The 22,038-nt window shown below is 36.2% G+C and overlaps 1 protein-coding gene across 1 annotated transcript; it reads right to left on the bottom strand.

Annotated features, from left to right (window-relative positions):
* Positions 1-1,138: 1,138 nt before the first annotated feature.
* LOC134856325 (uncharacterized) lies at positions 1,139-21,471 on the bottom strand (the record flags this gene model as incomplete). Its single annotated transcript, XM_063872687.1, has 5 exons — positions 21,356-21,471; positions 12,708-13,620; positions 9,277-9,357; positions 2,011-2,275; positions 1,139-1,365 (listed from the first exon to the last, which is right to left on the bottom strand). Coding segments are annotated over exons 2-5 (738 nt in total), but the record flags the coding sequence as incomplete, so codon positions are not given.
* Positions 21,472-22,038: the final 567 nt, after the last annotated feature.

The raw sequence follows: 22,038 nt of genomic DNA, 5'->3' as shown, positions 1-22,038 counted from the left end.
TAAAAGTTTTATAAAATGTAAAATCACATGATGCAATATATAGATCAGAATACAACACCAAGGACGAACATCAAAAGACAAGACGACCCCACTACACTCGAGAGAGAATGACCAACTACAATCGATATGCCGCTCACAACCACAACTCAAAGGATTTAGAGTACGACTTGACTTCGCAGAAAAGGACTTCATTGAACTAGACCAATGACCACCTCGATGTTCAAGTATACGTACAGATCAGAGTAACCAGGCATCCCCTCCACGCACAATCTCCACGCCATTCCCAAGCTAGATCAGACACAAAAGAAGTTCTCCCCGAAGAACAGAAAAACCTGACATAGCCAACCATTCTGAAATCAGAATTGACTTTGTTGCAGAGACTCAGTCGTTGTCACAAGAAGAACACAACGTCTTATGTCTCTAACTCCAACTTCCTGGAACTTCCTTAACAAAGAAGAAGCGGAAGAAAATTATGATGTTCGCCAAATACCAACGTCCATCATCCATCCTTGAATTACAGAACTGTTCTAAAAAACTCTGTAAAACCCGGATGGGTGGAACCTGATCTAAACTACATTTTATGATTGGATAAATTAAATGTTTTACCAATGTAAAGTATTTAATATTAACCAATCATGATCCATCTAACTAACAACCCACTTATTTGTAAGTGCTGAAGTTACTTGTAATTTCAGCACCAGAGAGATTTGAATTTAACTTAGAAATTAGTTGGACTCTCCCGAGCACTTCAGCAGCCGCAATAAACCAGTATACCCTAGATCTATTGAGCCTAGCAGAGACTAGTTAAACAACCTGAGACTAGATAGTATAAGAGTAAGATTAGGATCGGTATTAGACTAAGAAGTTGCACGAATCTATCCGGCCGAAAATAAGATAGCGTGACGAGCAGACGGTGTACCCTATCCGAAATTACTCTATGAGTTATACACTCCAGTCCTAACTCATTCGGAATCCGAATCATGTAGAATACTCTTTAGTATGATAGCACTTTTGCACCCCTACAACCATTCTTTGAGGATGTCAAAACGCGTTAAAACACCCTTCGTCATAGTTTTTGTATACTTCTTTGTATGTTCTATGCTCGGAACAAAAAGAACTACATAAAAGTATTACTAACCATGACTGTCTGTTGGGAATCCATACAAAAGTACCAGTAGGTCAAATTCACAAAGTCCAGCCCACACACTACCACTAGCACCCTATCTTCGAAATATACTGATGACTGCTGTTGACCTCCTTGTGTATTCTGTGACCCCACGCCTCCCGATTGGAACCCGACTGCTGTGGATCCTAGTTGACTCATTACAGGGTTAACTAGGGCTGCTTTCACGTTCTGATTGTAACCTGAAGCAGTGATATCATCCTTTAAAACATTCATCCAAATCAGGGGCCGACTTAGGGGAAGGGGACTTAGGTGGGAGGGGGAAATGCGGACACCGAACATTTTTCAAAGTTCGATTTTCAAAGAAAATATATCACGATGAAGGTCTTTGAAATTCAGATACTGATTATAGAGGACACTTTTTTCTGCAAAACTGTTCAATTTAGAGAAAACAGGATTCAAAGGTAATTTTTCAATTTCGCTGGGAATATAGAAAACTAATTTGAAACTAGAAATCATTCACGTTTTTGAATTTAGCTTGAAAAGAAATCAAAACGCAAACAGCGACAAATCAAATTTGATCAAGTTTTAAGACTCCTGAAAAAAAAAAAAAATCATCGATGAAACACTTCGTTCTTTTACATTTAAAATTGAATTACTACTAAAATGAATGCGGTAATTTTAATTGAATTTTCAACAGGACTGAGAATGCGAGACTGCACGTGAAGATAACTGCACGTAATTCTAACAGGTTTGTAAGAAAGTTGTTTACGAAAAATTCTAGTTCTCTATTACAAGTACTCTTGCTGTCGCAAGTGAAATAAATCGATAATCTTATCGGCTTTCTTCCTATTAAGTAATTCAGAGGACTCCTAACTTCAAGTTACCTGAATTTATGGATCCTGATGTTCCAGAATTGCCACTTCCCGACATGCTATTCTGACTAGTCAACATTCCAGATTGTGAATTGCTGTTTCCGGAAGAGTTGTTGTTATTGCACATATTGGGGGCTCCAGGGAGGGATGAGAATGAGTTTGGAACTAAAGGGGGTTGTTGAGAGACGCTGAACTTTTCACGAAGGAGTTCTCCGAATTGACCTCTGGCGCCACGTCTCACGTCACTTATTTGGCACGTCTCGATTGTTTGACCCTCCTGAATAATAACTTACCTGGTGATTTATATTTAAATTAAACATAGGATGTTAATAGCATAATTTCCTAGAACAAATCAAACCACCTGATTTAGTACTTTGACAGTCGCATGCGCTTATTGCTCTGTCAGAGACCTCATTAACAAAACATTGCAGCATTTCCAATTTTAGCCCACAGTAAGCCCGAAAAAAACTAAAAGCTTGAATGCCTAGAAGTTTTACATCAGTAGGATGGTGTTACAATGGAAAAAAGTCCATGTACCTCATCAATTTCCCAAAATCTTAAAATATATACCCATTTAAACAAAAAACTATGATTTCATTAAAAATGCAGGAAACGCTGAATAAATACTAAAACTGTGATTGTTTTGAATGACGTGACTTCAAAACAAGGTTAATTGGATCGGTTTTAAGCTGACAATGTTTGCAGCTACGAACGCCTCGCTATGTTTGCAGCTACGAACGACCTGGCAATTGCAAACACGATGTACCAGAAGAAGAACCACCAGCTATATACCTGGATATCACGCGACAGACGAACCCGGAACCAGATAGACTTCATCCTGATCAAGAGGAGATGGCGCACAGCGATCAACGATATCAGAGCAAGAAGTGACAAGATTTGGATCGACAGCGACCATAGAATGGTGAAATGCAATCTGAAGACGAAACTTCGTACATATGTCAAAACCCATAGAACAGTTAGACTCAACCTCGATGCGCTCCAACATACAGGTACTTCCAGGAAATACTGTACGGCCCTTTGTTCAGTAACCGAATCTACCAGCAACGTGAACCAGAAATGGGAAATCCTAAGAGACAGTATGATATCATCGGCGAAAAAGAATCTGGGAATCTCGTGCACCGTAAGGAAACCTTGGATATCTGATGAAACCCTCAAAGCCATCAGAACACGCGAAAACCTCAAGGCTAAGGGCGCTGAACTCTCGAAAATAGCTGCGCAACGAAAGCTGGTGAAAAAACTCATCCGAAAAGACAAGAACTGCTACCTCGACATGAAATCGGATCAAATTGAGGACGCCAATGAAAGAGGACACACTAGAGAGATGTACCGCCTCATTCGGACTTTGAGTGGTGCCAAATCGAGTAGTTCACAAACAGTCAAAGGTCTCGATGGCCAACAAATCAGCGATAGCAAGGAAGTCATGCAACGATGGGCAACTCACTTCTGCCAACTTCTGAATGCTGACAACAGCCCGGCCCAACTGCCCAAGGTCGTCTCGAGTACTGGAGTCTTCACGGATATAGATCAGGGAGAGCCGCTAAGAAGTGAGATTGAGGTTGCACTAGCAAGCCTCCATAACCACAGAGCTGGCGGGTGCGACCACATCCCACCCGAACTGTTCAAAAAAGGAGGTGAGAGAATAGTACTTCTTCTGAAAGACCTCTTCAAAAATATATGGAGAGAAGAGGCAGTCCCAGATGAATGGCGAACGTCAATACTCCTGCCATTTCATAAAAAAAGGTGACAAACTAGTGTGCAGCAACTATAGAGGAATATCTCTGCTCTGCATTGGTTTAAAAATCCTGGAAGCTATACTCCTCGCACGTTTTGACGACCTCTACGACTCATATGCGAGAGATAATCAAGCCGGCTTTAAGAAGGGAAGAGGTTGTAGAGATCAAGTTTTCGCCCTACGACAGATAATCGAGCAGCGAAGTGAGTACAATAGACCCACAGTGATGGTCTTCATAGATTTCAAAGCTGCCTTTGACAGCGTCAAGAGAGATGCCATATGGAAGATCCTGGAAGATCACGGAATGCCAGACAAGCTGCTTAGGATTCTCAGGAACATGATTCACAGTCCAACAGCAACGTGCGAAGAAACGACAACCTATCAGAGGCGTTCCACGTGGAAACAGGAGTCCGCCAGGGTGGCGTCCTGTCACCCTTCCTGTTCAACATCCTCATTGATTGGATCCTGAACGTCGCCACAGATAACACGAATCTAGGTATCCGGCTAGAAACCAGTATTACTGACCTGGACTATGCAGATGACATTTGCCTGCTAGAGGACAATCCAGATGATGCCCAGAACTTACTGAATCGAGTAGTTGACGCCGCAAAATTGGTAGGACTCCAACTGAACGAGTCCAAGACTAAGTGCATGTTCTCCTGTTGCGAGCCAACGGTGCTATTTTGTAATGGTGTTAAGCTAGAAAACGTCACTGAGTTCGACTACCTAGGAAGCCGCATCACCTGTAACGGAGACATTACCCCAGAAGTTCAGCACAGAATAGCCAGCGCGACTAGAAATGCTGCGCAGCTGAAGAAATTCTGGAGTAACAGAAACATAACCACCAGGACCAAAAGCAAAGTGTACAAAGCATGCGTAAGAAGTGCTCTCCTATACGGCGCAGAAACATGGCCGGTTAAGAAAGGGGACCAGGCCAGGTTGTCCTCATTCGAAACTAGGTGTGCACGGCAATTTGTCTACAATGGATTCGAAATAGTACCCAGGAACTGCTTCGCAAAGCACAACTTGACTCACCTATGGACTATGTGCTGAGGCGTATGCGACTGAAGTGGTGTGGACATGTGTTCAGAATGCCGGATGAGAGAGTGACGAAGGAGGCACTGTTCTTCGAGAAGGCGCCCACTTGGAAAAGACCAAGAGGTGGGGTCAGAAGAACATGGAGATCAACAGTCGCTGCTGACCTCGAACGTGTTCTGAAACCACCGAACATGAGGGCAGACAAGTGGAGATTGTGCTGGAAAGATGCCTGCATGGAGGCAGCCCTGGACAGAAAGCGATGGCGTGCGATAGTTCGGGACTCAATATGTGGCTGACAATGGGCAGTAGTGCCTTAGTCATGATGATGATGATGATGACAATGACAAATCGCCTTGTATTTAATTGATGCTTCAAGTTAAAACTGCAACCTTTATACGCCAATTTCATCAGAAAATAAAGAACTTCGAAGCCAGGCTGAAAAACTTTCGTGTAACACTGTGAATAGATTCAAAATTTAACACCCCTAAACCAAAAAAAAACAATTACTTAAACAAAACAACACATTTAGCAATATTTTAAGCAATGTTTGTATAGCTATCAGGCACAATAATATTAGCACATAAAAGTTCGGTTATTCAACTTCTGTCAAAAAAAATCGTTGAAACTGAGCGCTCACGCCAGAGAGCAATTGACGACATGAAGTTAGAATCAAACAAAACGCGTCTTTTTTAAATCTTGATCATCGACCAAAAATATTCGAATCGCCACTCTTTAAAGCATTCAAAATAACTTTTAAAACATTTACGTAAATCTACCATACAGAAATCAAAGAAGCAGAAAAAAGACCTTTTATTAAAGAGTTTTCATTTCCAAATGCTTTGTAGAAAAAATATATCAAATTAAACTCTTTCAACTTTCTATGATTGACACTTTTTTTTGATAAAACTAACCTTTTAGAAAATTTGATCAAAATTGGTGAAATATTTATTCCGCTCGAAAATCAAAAAAACTAAGATCCATTTTTGAAACTAAAAATCAGCCACTATTTTTCACCCAATGCGCAATTTGCCTGACATTTAATAATTGAATTTGAAGTTAACTGAAAAAATCAAAAAGAAACCGAAAAAATAACAATGTTGAGAAAACAAACTGTTTAAGATTTTCCTTGAAATTAAATGCAAGTTAACTGTCTTTACGTCGTTCATTTTAGTGGATTTTTTAAGTTTTTTCCATTTCAGTAAAACTTCTATAATTGGCAAAAATTTAAAACAGCTGACAGAATGTAGCAAGCCGTTAATCAACTCAAAAACCAAAAAAGTCCATTTTTTGTGTTTTTCGTACATTCAAATTCCATCGATCGAACCAACCACCACACTCTAACAAATCTCTTTCAATTTCAACTTTTACGATTGACACTATTTGATGACACTAACCCAATTTGGGAGAATCGGATTAATGAGGAGTTTGCCTATTCCGCTGGGAACTCTAAAAATTAAATCCATGACTGAAATAAAAGTTAAGCGCCATTTCCCCTTTGGTTCTCGGTGAGTGTAATTTGAGCTCCATTTCGTAAATGGATGTTGAACGCGAGCTTCAAAAACATCGAAACTCAAACCGTTTGAAAAAATTGAGCGTGGACAATCTTGAGAACTTTCTGGAAAAAAACACGGCCTGTAGAAACCCATCAAGAACCCAATTTCAGAAAACTTGATCCAGTTCCGCTATATAGTCTGATCCTGATTTTAATTACCATGGACGTTCTTACAGAGAGACGAAGCGGGAGCGCAGTACAACAATAACAGCATGGTTAACTAGTCGGTAGAAAACTCGACGAAAACTATGTATCAACATTTTCATGTCTCTTTCTAACTTTCATGTACAAAAGCATGCCAAATTGCCTGTATTAAAAAATCATCGGAACAAATCTTACCAACCGGTAAAACAAGCCAACAATACTTGCAAACAAAACACGTAGAGCTGCAAAGAAAATGTTTTCATTGAAAAATTGACGACACATTAAAAATTTTAGGAAACACAAAAGTAGAAGAAACTTTTTACGCACATCAAATTCGCAATATCATGTGGAGAATGCGATATCACGTTAAATCATAACCTACACCGAAGTGATTTCAGCCGAAAGCATTCAACCAGAACAAAAAATTAAAAACGCTATTTTAGAATCCATAAAGTCACACGATTTAAATTATTGGAAAATCATTCGCTTGTTCCACTCTACAAAAAGAGCATCAAATAGGAATGCACCGGATTCCTGAATCCAGTTCCGGAACCTGGAAATCCTGCAAACGTGACAGTTTATTCCGGTTCAGGAATCCGGTAAAAATACAGGAAAATTCCAGAATTTCGTAACAATTTTACTATATCAAGTGAAATAGGAAAAAGTAGACCAAAAAGCAGCTCTATCTAGTGAAATAGGAAGTAGAAATAAGCCTCGAATTAGCAAAAACTCGGCTACGCGTAGGATGCGAATCTGCGACCTGCAATCAAAAGATTTTGAGTCTCACGCACTATCCACTCAGCCACGCAAGATTAACAACAGACAAACAATCGTCACAACAAAAGCAGTTACATATGCTAATAAATTTCCAATTGGATTCAGCGAAAGTGGCACCATATACAATTAGACTCAATTTAGCAAGTAATAATATGGAATATAACAAACTGAAGGCACCCAAACTAACTTTGCATCTAACAAATTGCTTACAAGGCATAAAGCCACCATATGTACAAATTATGCATTTTAAAAAGTTTCAAGGTATATTGAGTTAGAAAACTTTTGAAATCGAGTTTTTAGCATTGATATTGTTTGAAACAAATCACTTTTTTCGGTTCATTTGATAAATTAAACATGCATCAATAATGTTAGCTTATTGCTATTCAAATGTCAAAGCACATGCTATGAAAAACTGTGAAGGTGCCCCAAAAGTAGCACCAATATTTGCGATTTAGGTCAGAAAAAAAAAGAAAGTTCGTTATAATACACTCGCTTAGCAAGTGTAAATACTTGCATTATTGATTTAAAAGTGAAATGTTTCACAAAAGCGAAGCTGCGCTTCGCAAGAACTAGCAAAAACAAAGCTTTCAGAAAGGAAATTAGAAAAGATACAAATAAGCCTCGAATGAGAAAAACGTATAGGCTTCAAAACTGCGACCCCGAGAATTGGAGTCTCACGCCCTGCCCTCGACCAAAAACGCTTAACAACCGGCAAACACTAGCCACAAATAAAGCAGCTATGTATGCTAAGAAATTTCCAATCCGATGGAGCAAAAGTGGCACCAAATACAAACAGACACAAATTTGCATGTAATAGTTTTGAATATAACAAACTGAAAGCATCCACACTAATTTGGAAGGAAAAAAATTGGAAAGCATAAAACCACATTATATACAAATAATGCATTTCAAAAATTGTTAGATATATCGAGTTAGAAGTTTGAAACAAATAGTTTTTTTCCTTTTTATTTTCGATTTAGTTCAGGAAACAAAAAATAGTCGTAGTATAACAATAACGATCGCTAAATTCGCTAGTGTAATCATGGAGCAAAACAATTTTTACCGAAAACTCCAGAGTCAACCTGTTCCGTTTAACGTACATGACGTTGCTGCCCAAAGAACAGTGAAACAAGCTAGCCAACGTAAATCTATGCAATGAGTAGTCACTCATCGGCACCATAAGCGAATTCCGTCTGTTGAAAATTCCGAAATCTCCGGTTTCAAAATCTGGCAAAATCAATTCGGTAACATCTCTAGTAGCCAAACTGAAAAAAAAATAAGTTGAAATGGTAATTCTTTTTCAGCTTATTCGCCCTTCGCCTCGTTGGCCTAAACCGGCACAAAAATTCAGAGTTTTCAAATTCTCAAATGTTTCATTTTTGTCAAGTGTGTCTTTGAAAGATTTCATTTTTTAGCATCTTCTGTGCTGTATAAACAGTAATTAACCTAAGTGATTTTCAAAACACCAAAACAAATCAGCTCAAAAACTTTGAACTTTCAAAAGCAATATACAAATACCAAAATTATATTTCAACTGCACAGAAGATGCTAAACAATGAAACGTTTCGTAGACACTCTTAATAAAAATTTAATTCCGAGAATTTGAAAATTCTGATTATTTGTCCTGATGGTAGGCCAACAAGGCGAAGGGCCATCAAGTCGAAATTAAGATTACAATTTCAACAAGCCGAAATTTACATTATTCTGATGTAATTTACGTTATTCTGACGTAATTTCGGCCTCAAGATATAGCGCTTTGTAGATATGGTGGTTTAGTGACAATCACCTTGTGCTATATATTATTTTTGACCATTTGTGCAATTATTGAACTAAGAATTTTCTCTGAAATTAATTTTCTTCTACAAGCATTTTGCCCCTCTTGAATTTGGAGGCACATTTCGCTCACACTCATTGATTGACTTAGTGAGAGATACAAGAGTGAAAACGATAGAGGGTGAATCATTCGTGAATTATGTACATTGTCTATTAATCCTTTGCTCACGTGATTACTCACCCGACCGTCTCCCTTCCAGTTGAGGAAGAATCCATACTGGTCCACTCGCAGCACTGCATTCTGGTCGAACACGTCATAGTCCTACAAGAACAAGATTGAATACTTCAAAACTTTGAAAATTTGCAACACAAACTATCTGAATTTTTCAAAAAATCAATCATTTTTTGCATTTGAAGCGATATAAAATAGGGTAACTAAGCAGATAAAACATAAGCCTAAACCATTTAGGCCGAATAAAACTTTTCAGCGAAAAAAAAAACAAAAGGAAAACCAAGCAAAATAAGCAACGTCAGAGCTATTCATTTTACAAACTACCCGAGTAAATCAAAAACCGAGGATCTGCGATGAAACTCTTGCTGACAGCACAAGAAAATTCCCAGATTTGGCAACTAAGCCGACAAAAACTGTGTAATGGAAAAAATCTCTCCGATTACAATTCGACTTGTTCTAGCGAATCAGAAAACAATACAGAGCAACTATATTTTACTCGTTTCAAATTTAAAAGCGTTGTCTAAAATGGCACCGAGAGCATCTCAAAATGTCTATCTTGAAAAACTGAACAAATTCGAAAAATCGGGTCAATGATTTACTTTTTCTCGTTTTGAACATTTGCGCAGAATAGCTTCACTAGCGCTTAGATTGACCACACGCAATTGCTTATGACTATTTGACATTCAATCACTGTTAGAAAATTGATATCCTTTTCATCACAAGCGTAGTGGAACTAATTCATAAATGTGCCACTCATTATAATATATCACTTTATTTTGTTTTTACTTTTGATACAACATTTGTCAAAAATATGTCACAAAGAGAAAAAGTGTATTACAGGAATTTTTTAACCTCATAAATCAATAAAAACAAGTATTGTTCAAAACGGTATTCTTTGACAATTTTGCACCTTCAATTAGTCAAACGAAAAACAATTTTCGTTTTCGTACTATCGTATCCAAACAATCTTGATATCCAAATATGACTTACAATGCGATTTCGTAGATCGGCGTTAAAATAGTTTTCAAGCCTCAAACGAGTATGTACGCTCAAATATCTTTCAAAGTAACTCAAAGCTTTTACCAATCTCGCTTACCAATTCGGTCATACTTTCAGAGAGATTAATAAAGAATAATAAATGAAATTGATTTAGATAGCTTGCAGCGATTCGCTAAACAAAAGTTTTTGAAAAATACTATTGGCTCACTGGATTCTAGAATCAAAAAATTCATGCCATGAATTTATAATTTTTTTCCAGTGACTTTTAAGGATACAATTAGCTCACTAAAGGTTGAAGTTTTTCAGCAAGCTATTCAATCGATGAAAATTCGAACAATTAAAATTGCTTTGATAGCTTCAATTGGCACATTGATTTTTTAAAAAAAAATCGGAACCAGAGCTTTGCGCTATTTGTGTTACAACACAAACAAATTAAGGCAAACTAGCAGACAGAAGAGACAACATCCACCAAACCGAAAAAAAAATTTGAACAACAGGAAAAAACATAGCCAACAGACATTTGGAAAAGTGTCAATGAACATAGTTTTTCTGGAAAGATATATTCAAGCGATGTTAACTTGAAAATTCAAGTTAGTTTCACAGCTTCAATTGATTTGCGATAAACCTTGGAAGCACTGATTTGCGAATGATAAACCTTGGAAGCACTGTCACAGCAAAATTCGTACAGATAGTTGTCAAGCGACAAAAATTTGAATGCCTTTCACGCAACTTGGGTTGCCCTGAGAGAAAAACTAAATCTTAGAGTTGCCTAGTAACAAGTTGCTTAGTAATGTAATATAATGAACAAAATCTTCAAACCTCCGTTTCTCCAAAATTATTTTTTGTGTCCTAAAGTATTCAAACCAATTTTAATATTTGAGAACCGGTGGACTTTAAAGAACTTTTGTGACGAGCAGTTTTTCTCTCAGTTAAACCCAAATCGCGCGTCGAACGAAATCGAAACTTCGTTGTTCCAAAACTGCAGCACGAATACTTCTGCTATATGCCTGCATATCAAGTGCTCTTGATAGCTTGGTTTGCTTCACGAAAGCTGGTATTTTCTTGAATCAAAACTTGATCAAAAAATTAGTTTTCACTTATGGTGTTTTAAACTTATGTGCTCAAATCTAGAAAACAACTGGGCTTCAGATCTTCGTAATTTTAAACCAATAAACGGAGACATAAAATTACCGACAGGATACAACTGCAATCTACATATTCAACGAAAAACTGAAAAAATTTCATTTGCAAAATAATCAAATTTATTAATGGAATTCGTAATCAACTCTTTTTCCTAAACTAATTTAATGAACAAAGTAGAAATATCATAAAAGCTTAAACCTGGCGCGATAGTGAAGTCCGCATTTGAATATACAAAAGATAATAGATAGATCGATAGATTTAAATCTGAATTTGCGTTTTTAGTTCACTAATGTATAACAAGACTGCTCGAATCAGAACAAAGCCCTGAATGTTCCGACTGCCTTTTAAAGTTTATGGAGCAGTAATAGCATTTAAAAAAAATTAAATGTAATAAAAAAAATGAAATTTTTTTTCTAAAATTTGAAAATTTTTGCGAAAATCATTCCCCCACACGCCATATAGAGAACAAAAGAAGAGATTTTGCTCATTGTATCAAATCAATTATGACAAATAAGGTTCTTTCGACCAATTTGGAACGATTTCTTAGACGGATTAAATCTCCGCTTACACGTTAATAGCGCGAAATATATCGCGTGTTAATTGTCCCAAATTGGCCAAAATGGCAATCTTTAAACCCCCCCATAACTTTACGAAAAATGATCACAGGTGAAACATCTTTTCAAATTTAAGCTCAGGACAACAATACCTTTTGAATGATATGAAAAAATTCCGTCAAAAATGGCTAGTTAAAAAGTCGAAATTGTCTGAAGAAAAAAAAACCACCCGGAGCACAAATATTCCGTTACTTTCGTATCGAAAGTCGGAACAATAAAGTCTTCAATACAGTCATTCACACTTATTAAATTCGTTTTCAAGAAGGGAACAATTTGCCAATGTTTTATGAAAACAATTCTATGGGAAAATCCCATCTTGGAAGAACACCAAAAAAACCAGTTAACTGCCTATCGAGTGGTTTCTTCAAGGTGCCGATAAAAAGTCCTCTTACTATCCAAGTAGAAAAAAATGACATGTCTTCAAGTCCGCGATTGCAAGTACACTTGCTTTCGCAAGTAAATAATAACGAGAAAGTAATTGAGTTTATAGATAGTTTTCCGACTCAGAAAAAGAAAAAAAATAAAGTCAATCGACAACTTAGAAGCTGTTTTAACGAAACATTTCAAATTTCTTTCCGAATCATTGTAAATTTCTTTTCTAATCATTGGAAACTATTTGAAACATACTACAGCTCACTAGTCAATATTTCTTTCAAAGGGATCATAGAAAGATGGTATATTTACCTCTGCGACAGGAACTATTCGTTCAGCCCTCACTCCATCAATCAGAAACTGGGGCACTTTGGAGACCCAATTGGGGTCAATTGGCAAATTACTATGTGGGTCCACGTTAATCACTTCCTCGCAACAACCTCCAGATTTTTGATCACACGTCCCGCCAGGTGACATAATTCGATCACTCAGTCTAACCAACTCGTTTGTTTCTTATTACGTAATACCAACTGAGGCGTGAAACAAACAATTATATTTTCCAATTAACTTCTGATGTGTGTGCCTCTTGTCAGTTGAGTCACAGGGGTAGTAACAAAACTCTTTTGATAAATTTCACCTCAAAAGCGCAGTTTAATCAAATCAAAGTTGGCAAAGTAAGAATTCAGCATTGTTAGTGGTAAATAACGACCGAGGCCGTGAATTTTTACGCACTTGTATTTGAATTTTCCCCGTAATTGGGACTTATTTGAAATAAACTAGTAGAAAAATACTCATTTTGTCGATTTTTCATTTAATTGTAATGGGTTGTGACGTAAATGAAATCAATTAAATATTGGCGCCAGGTAATTAACATACAAGAAATGCAGTCGGTATCGAGTATAATGCATTTTGAAATTCAGAAGGTGGAATTCCAGTCAATTACGCGCGGGAGAATGAATGGTAATAGTATCGAATACAATTATATTAAAAATCAGTCAAACTGAATAGAGTTGACTTGGGTACAACATACAACACAGCTGAACCAAATTAATTTATCAGGGGACAATTTTTGTTCAAATAAATTTGAGTTTTCCAATATTTATTGATATTTTCAAGTCTCTATTTTAACGATTAGAAGGAATTTTAGAAGATAACTGAGAAAAAATATTGAAATATTCCGATTGAAATTGATTTAACTATCGTACAATAATCAACATCTGCATATCTGAAACAAAAAAAAACAACTGATCTAAATCCAATTTCAAAAAACAGAAGTAAAGCTACAAATTACCAGCGTACCATTTAATTGAAACATAAGTTTGTTTAATAGAAATCAAGCCAGATTTCTTTTTTCAAACATCTTAACTCCCTGTTTCACAGACCTATTTTGAAATAAGAGAAAAAATGACAGTCAATAACCGGCAGGATAATACCGTCAAAAACGGGATAAACTCGAACGATCTCTTTTCATGCTGGTAAGTTCAATTGTAATTCATGCGGATGGAAACCATTAATGAATTATTAAACAACCAAAGTGAATACATGAAACGGTTCATTTTCTTTAATCTGCAACGTCTAAGCTAAATTACAAAAAAGTTCAAACTATCGCACAACGCAACACCCGACCAAACAGTGCAGCATATATAAGCGCATTCTTGATTTAAAGGAATGCCTATAACGAAAGAAACATTAACCCATTTTGCGATCAACCCATTTACATTATCAATACATTTGCAAAAATGTGAAAACGAATGTTCGTTTATTCAGTGTTTGATACTTAAAGCCCTCTCAGTTCGGATAAGAACTAAAAAATAAGATCAGTACGCACCATATCCATCTAATTAACTCCTCTTGTCGGCTAATTAAATGGTCCTCTTGGTTTCCAAGAAGAAGTACGACAGTTGTTAAGACGGCAATTAATTCAACGAATGTTTCAATGTAAGTCCGCCGAAAAATTTGTTTAAACCCTAGTTTTTGAGATAGATGTAAGCCAAAAGTCTTCTGTAAACTTTATTTTTTAGTCTTCTTAATGTCACCCTCATTACCTTAATCTTCACATTTGCACCTGTCTTTAGATTCAATTAGTATGCAAAGGACACAATAAAATCACCTTGACGGAGGGGAAGGCGTTGTAATCAATACGTATTGTACCAATAGGACGAATCTGATAGAAAGACAAACACTTTCTATAAACAGCAAACTCGCGAATATACAAAAAAGGAGGACTTAATAGATCAAAACTTGAGCAAACAAAAAAAGGAAAAAGAAAAAACGAAGTAAAGCCCTCGAAATTGCAAAAAAAGTGATTAAGGCTGAAAAAAAGGTGTAAGTTTAAATCAAATTCACAAACACGTGAACAAATTTTATTTTAAATTTCACGCCAATTATTCTAATGGAACAATTAACTTTTAATTGAAACCACGATTATCACTATTTGATTGCTTGGCCTCATTCATAAAATCTTAGCGAAAAAATCATTCTACAAAAAAACACTTCTCAATTTTGAACACAAGTTTTTGAAATGAGTACATACTCAATGAACTATCATTCAAAGAGCTTGATTCGAAAAACAGGTGCCTTGTATTTACCTATCAATTTGAAGCTAAGATCATAAACTCATATAGAATTAATAAGATTACAAAGTGAAATTGATCTCTTGTAGATTGCACATTTAATGCAACAAAAAACAGGTGGTTTAAGAGTAATCAACAACAAAATAGTCACCTTTGAAACGAACTTCTGAGGCACTTAAAACGAACTTCTAAGGCACAAATCAGTTCAATTAAACAAACATGGTACAAATAAATTGCAACTACTTTCAAACAATGAAAAGAACGATTTTCTTCGCTTTGCCGAATTCTCTGAAACTACTGAAACTTCAGATTTCGACGTGATGAAAGATGGACGCTTCTAAAAGGACCCAACCAGATCAAAATTTGAAAAAAGAGTGTTTTGCGAGATATTTATGTCTGCTCAATCGGAGGTCATTGAGTGGTACTCTGAGTGAAGAAGAATCTTCAAAAACAGCAGAAATAGCATGGAAATTTGAACCCATAATCGTTTACTTAGCACTAGCATTAAATTTAATTTACAAAAACGAGCAACAAAACGGCAATAAGCAGTTGTGCCCGCAGCTTCTTTAAAGTCTTGACATTTATGCCATCTGACATTGCTATAGACCAGATACCAGCCACCAACAAAGCGTATTAAACGAACGCAGATAAAACACATGAGCGGTGAACAAATACTCAAATTAAGCACTTTTGTTGATCAATAATTCACGCAAGTTCGCTTGGGGAGATTTTGACAGACCGTATAACACTACTTTAGCAAACTTGCTCCTGTTAAAAATTTCTGATGACTAACTCCTACTAAGACCTAATAACAAAATTTCTCAAGAAGCGAAGGAGAGCTTCGCAGTTCTTGCAATACATCAAAACTTACCATGGCAAGCCAGACGATAGAAACAATTTTGACTACCCGAAGCACAACACGCATGGAAATCTATCAGATCGCTACCAAGCCAAAACAAAATAGGCAAAGACCCTTAAGCGAAAAACCAATAAGCAAAAAACGGAAACAATACAACATCGAAGCTTTTAAAACAAATTTTAACAGAGGCGAAGCCGAGCTTCGCACGACTTGCGATACAACTAGATCTACCAAAATGAATGAAAATAGTTTAGAATGCAATAGCAGCACCGAAAACTACAAAAGCGGTAACAAAGCCGAAAATATGAGCAGAAACTCCAAGCCAAAATTTTTATTGAATTCATAACTAATTAAAAATGTTATAGTACCCCTTCCCCTACTAGCTCACAAAAGCACACAAAAACTTTATCGCTCATCAGACAACTCAAAAAGAGGCTACTAAGTTGATATATATTAAAAGCCAAAACCTATTAAGCTGAAAAAAAAACGAAACTTAAACAAGCTGTGGTAAAAAGGCAGCCAACTTGAAAAATGGGGACAGGAACATAAAAAATGTGCTACACTAATACACTAAGTCGATAAAAAATAGACCGAAATAATTTGGGCGCAATGAAATTTTCAATTGAAAAAAGAAAAAATGAAATACAAAGTCAAGAAAAATTACAACTAAAAAAAACACTGAAAACAACATTAAAAATGCGCCATGAAAAAAAAACGATTCCACCATGTGCCAGCTTAGCCGAAAAAAGATAATTGGCAGACAGATAATTGGCCGACAGATATAATATTTCCCATTTGAAACAGAATAAATGGCCGAAAGAATAATTCCATTTGGAAAAAAAACAGGTCCTCGTCAGTTTTTAACCAAGGACCTTTGCGTCCGGGGTGTATTCGTTACCTCCAGACTAAAAAGACCGGGAACGCATAAAAAATTTGAATAATTATGAAACAAGGGTCCACAAGAGATGAGTCTAGAAGTCAATCATGTGAAGTTGATCAACCAGCGAATAAAGTTATTTAAAGAAAAAAAGTTAGTACTCGATCGGATTGCAATACCCTTGCTTATCGCAAAGGCAAACAAAAGAGATATTTCTGTGTAAATTTGATCAAAATAAGTCTGTTAGCTGAAGCTTCCGACAGTTGGAAAAACTTAAGTGATGCTGTTAGTAAAGGCATTTACCTGGGTTGCAAGCATTTTTTTGATCGCTATTATCGAGAAATTTTATCGATTAAAATTTTCTAAAGCAAACACTCAATTGTAGAAACCGTCAACTTTTACCGATTGAAATTGAGATAACATAACACTGATCTTAAAAAGCCAAAACGCCAAAAAAAACAAGCTGATATACAAAATTCCTTTTTTCACGGAAAGACATTACTCGACATAAACATTCCCAAACTCAATGGTGTTAACTAACTTCGATGTCACTAAAAAGTGTTTAGTGGAGAGCGTCTGAATTAAATAAAAAAATTACCAAAATGAGAACAAAACAAAACCGAAAGTTATACAAATTCGAAGCGAAAACGAATGCAACCGTTAAAAAGACGGGTAAATCCAACAACGCTTTTGATTTCAAAAGTTTGAACAATTTCAATTGCAAATTCATCAAATTCATAAATGGGATTCGTAATCCAGCATCATGTAATTTAAAATATCCGACTTTTTTCATCATTTCATTCTAAATTTAACAAAAAAAATTGAATGATAATACTGGCATGAGAGGCCAGCTAAGCATCCGCTGATAGTAACCTGACATCACTCCACCAAAATTCAATTTAAAATTACACTTTTGAAAATTTTCAAAAAAAGATAAAAAACGTCATATCTGAAAAAGAAAGATGAGCTGAGCAGTCACAATTGGAGTCCAAACATCCCCAGTGTACCTTGAGAACACCACGCCATAGTGTCGAGTATTTCAAATTTGGAAATTATTTGAGATCTTTTAGAAAAATTTTGAAAAAAGCAAAAAAACGGCATATATCAGAAACTAAGATGATTTGAGCAATCAAACTTGTCGGCAAGATCTGCAACCCATGAGAGTGCCCAGAGAACACCCCACAGTTGGGTTGGGAATTGCGAACTTAAACGTTCTTTAATTCATTTTTTTTGAAAACTTTGAAGAAACTTCAGATCTCGCAAAACGAAACCAATTGAGCAGTCACATTTGCAGGCGAGATCCAAAATCCCAGAGAGTACTTCGACAGCACCTGACTACAGAGTTGGCAATTTCAAACTTTGTGATATTTTTCAAACCTACTTTTGAAATTTTCTGAAAAAACATTAAAATGCCATATCTCGGAGCAAAAAAATTGAGCAGTCATATCTGGATGCAAAATTTGCAACGCCTGAGAGTACACTGACAGCAGCTCGCACTATAAATTTGAGAATTTCATTTTAAAGAAGTTTTTTGTAGCTAAGTTATTATTTAAAAACTTGAAAAATCTTAAAAAACGTCTCATCTCGAAAACTAAATGGATTTGAGCAGTCTTTGGAAACAAGATTTCCAACCACTGAGAGTAGACTGACAGCGCCCAATTACAGTGTTGAGAAATTCAACGTTTGTCAAGTTTTTATATCTAAGTTCTTCGAAAACTTTCGAAAAAATCATAAAACGTGATATCTCGGAAACTAAAAGAATTGGAGCAGACATGTTTGGAGGCAAGATTTGCAACCCCTGATAGTACCCTTACAGCACTCATCTACATGGTTGATACTTTCAATTTGTGGAACTTTTTAATTCGTAGATTTATGAAAACTTTCGAAAAAATCACAAGAATCTTCGTATCTCGTAAAACTAAAAAGATTTGGGTAATCATATTTGGAGGTCCAATTCGCAACCCCTAGCGTAACCCTGACAGCATCCCACTATTGGGTTTGAATTTGGCAAAAAATACGCTAATCGCAAGCTGGAAAATTGAAAAAAAAAATAAGCATTGCAATATACGAAATAGCTTAAACGTGCAAAAACTCTTTCGTTAAACATGCAAAAATAATACGTTGAAAAAGCTTAAACATGGCGAGATAGCGAAGCCCGCATTTAAACATATAATAGATAGATTTCAAAAAGCGGGCAAATTGAATGAAAACTTACTAAAAACATCTGTTGGCTTAAAATATGTCTGTTGGCTGGAGTTAGCAAAATTTTTCAGTGATGCTGTTTGAAAAATCATTTACCTGGATTGCAAGCATTTCTTGGATTCCTATTAAATTCGAGAAGCTTTAACGATTACTTAAGCAAGTAAGTTACCAAAAACTTGCTAAAGCAAGTACCCAATTTTGACAATTATCATCGTTGTTTATTTAAAAGTTGAGATAGCATTACATTAATCTTCAAAAGACAAGACGCCAAAAATAATAACAGAAAGCCCCCATTTTTCACGCAAAGGTATATTAGTTGCCAAAAAAATCTTTTTTGAAAAATGATGTTGACTAACTTCGATGTCACTTAAAAGTATTTAGTGGAGGGCGACTGAGTAAGATGAAAAACTGCAAAATTGAGAAGTTGAATCGCTCAAATAAACTTAAAGGAAATTTAATACGTAGAATAATGATAAAATTGAAGTAGAACGAGAGCCGCTCGTCAACTTTTGGGTAAATTAGTCTGAAAATTTGAAAAAAAAATTGGATCCGTTTTCAGGACTCCGAGACAATTTTTTGATTTTTTAGAATCCTAGTCACAATAGGGCTTCAATATGATACCACACTTGACCCCGTACTAGCTTTCCTTGAGATAGCAAAATTGGCAGAAAAAAAAATCAAATAACGAACCCTACGCCACAGTCCTTTCCCACTCATCGTGTGAGGTTGGAAAGATAATAAAATCCACTTTCTCAAAAAAAAAATTCGTTCTTCGCATTTAAGAGTAAAATCGAAAAGGCAGGAAAACTTGATTGAGGTAAATGTTAGGTTGAGCGGCTTGTCAATAGAACATACACCAGCCTTTCGGACGTTTATTGACTCCTGTCAAAAAATCTGCAGGACTATTTAAGACAAAAAATGGTAATGCAAGGGCTCCGGTGATTAGATGCACACCATTGTAATTTGAAACATAGCCAACTGACACTTGGAAAAGAAAAATGAACACAAGAAAACAAAAAACTAACTTGTTTGGGAAAAAACCTCACTTTTTTGAATTTTTAAGAAAAAATGCTGTTAAAGCTCTTTGAATTTGATAAACAGTTTATGATTGGAGCTTTTTCGATAAAATGAACCCAATTTGAGAAAACAGGATCAATAGGTAAAACTTTAATTCCGCTGGGAAATTTGAACATTGAAATCCACTTTCGAAACTAGAAGTCGATTTTCCGTGACCTTTAATTTTAGCTGTTCGATATGGGGTTGATAATGGAAACGAACAGATCTTACAAAGAAATCGAAAAACAAACCGCGAAAAATCTAAATTGAGCGTGAACAAATTTTCTTCAAAAAACACAAAAAATGACCAAGGCCTATAAAAGAGTCTTCACTACGTTCATTACTCGGATCTACTTGAGAATCTCCCCTACGGAATCTATTTGAGATTTGCCACCCCAATTAATTAAAGCAGTAAATTAGTGCTAGAGCATTGTATTTAAAATTCGAACTTGGCTGCCTTCTGATTGATCGAACTTTCAACTAACTTAATCTACTTAACAATTACCCCCTTCTTAAAAGTGGGGGGGGGGGGGGGGCTAATTGTTAAGTAGATGCCATTACTCATACAAATGATTTTTAAAATTCTTTCTTTGCAGTCCATGCAATACATCTTTGCAAAATGTAGTCGGCTTTATCAATCTCGGCAATTTTGATATACAGAACACCACTTTCCCAAACACCAAAACCCCAGGAAGAGACCACTTAGACCGAGATGAAAGATAGGAATTTACCTTGTCTGAGCAGATACACTTCAGTTGACGATGAGCTGCATTTTTGCAAACGACGGATTACTTGGCCGTAGTGAGAAACAAAACTTGAAGCCTTTAATCAATGATACATCTAGATTATTTCTAACCAGCAATTGGTTATAACGGAAGGACGCCTTAAGCTGTTTAAGCAGAAAGGGAAGCTACTAATATAATGCTGCTCAACAGTTTGACATGCAATTTATCGCAGACTGGAAGAAGGGGAAGGAAAAAATCAAGCCCGTCAGCAAAATGTCAACCCTGTAAGAAGAGATGGTTTAAAAACGTGAGAGTGGTGTAAATTAATGTGAAAACCCACTCTATTTCACCGCTGCCTCTCCTCTCCTGTCCTCTCCTCCATAGTACCAAGTGGTATAGTCACAGAGACAGAAGTGAACTATGTAACTATTAACATAACAGCAATTCAAATGCGGCAGCTATATACTATACTAACCTTAGACCACAAGTATTCCTTTAAATATTATGCTACTTGAGAAACACTTCATCATTCCAACTTATACACTACAACTCCAGATAATTCGGTGATAAAATGGTCAGGAAAACCTCCATTTTTCGCAAGAACTGTAGTAGACAAATTACCGTTGCTGTACTTACTATGTGCTAATGGTGTAAAAAGAGGGACTTACCAATGTCCAAATGTGTACAATAGGCTGTCTTAATAAATGGTGATGATGGTTCAAGAAGCAATATCATTTAAAAACCCCAACTTGAAATAAAAGCGTGTAGAAATAATAATAAAAAGGACTATAGTGGGTAAAAGCGTACAATCTTACCGGTACGGGAGAGAGAGAGAGCGAGAGAGAGACAGAGAACCTTTTACTTCGCTCTATCCATGTGCTGAGCGGAATTATAAATTTTCAATGCTTAACTGAATATATTTGAGTAGATTCACCTTTATACTGGAAACGCACGCTTACCAAACTAATACACAGTTCGAAAACATCGCAAAAAGAAAACTAAAGTAAATCAAATTTGAAATTAAAGTAACGCGTGCCCAGTGACATTTTCTTGACAATCAAAGCTTATTTAAAAACTTTTCGGGCCAAAATGTGACAAAATACGCGGAAAAAAATTCTGCCCTAGAAAAGAAAGCCTTGCGTAACAAAATAAAAACTAACTCTTATATTTTGTAAGCACAAATGAAAGATTTAAGAACATCACCTCGCGGAGCAATCTGCTTTGTACTGCGTCGGTTGCTTGAAAACATATTAGCACTGACGGAAATTTTTTTTAAAAACTAAAAACGGGAAATGGCAGACAGAAAAAAGACAGTTTATCAGTTGACTGCGCGAACCACATCAACATTACA

This window comes from Symsagittifera roscoffensis, unplaced genomic scaffold (assembly GCF_963678635.1).
Source record: "Symsagittifera roscoffensis unplaced genomic scaffold, txSymRosc1.1 SCAFFOLD_159, whole genome shotgun sequence".
Lineage (NCBI taxonomy): Eukaryota > Metazoa > Xenacoelomorpha > Acoela > Convolutidae > Symsagittifera > Symsagittifera roscoffensis.
Note: the sequence above shows the minus strand (reverse complement) of the source record. Positions and strands in the feature narration are given on the sequence as shown.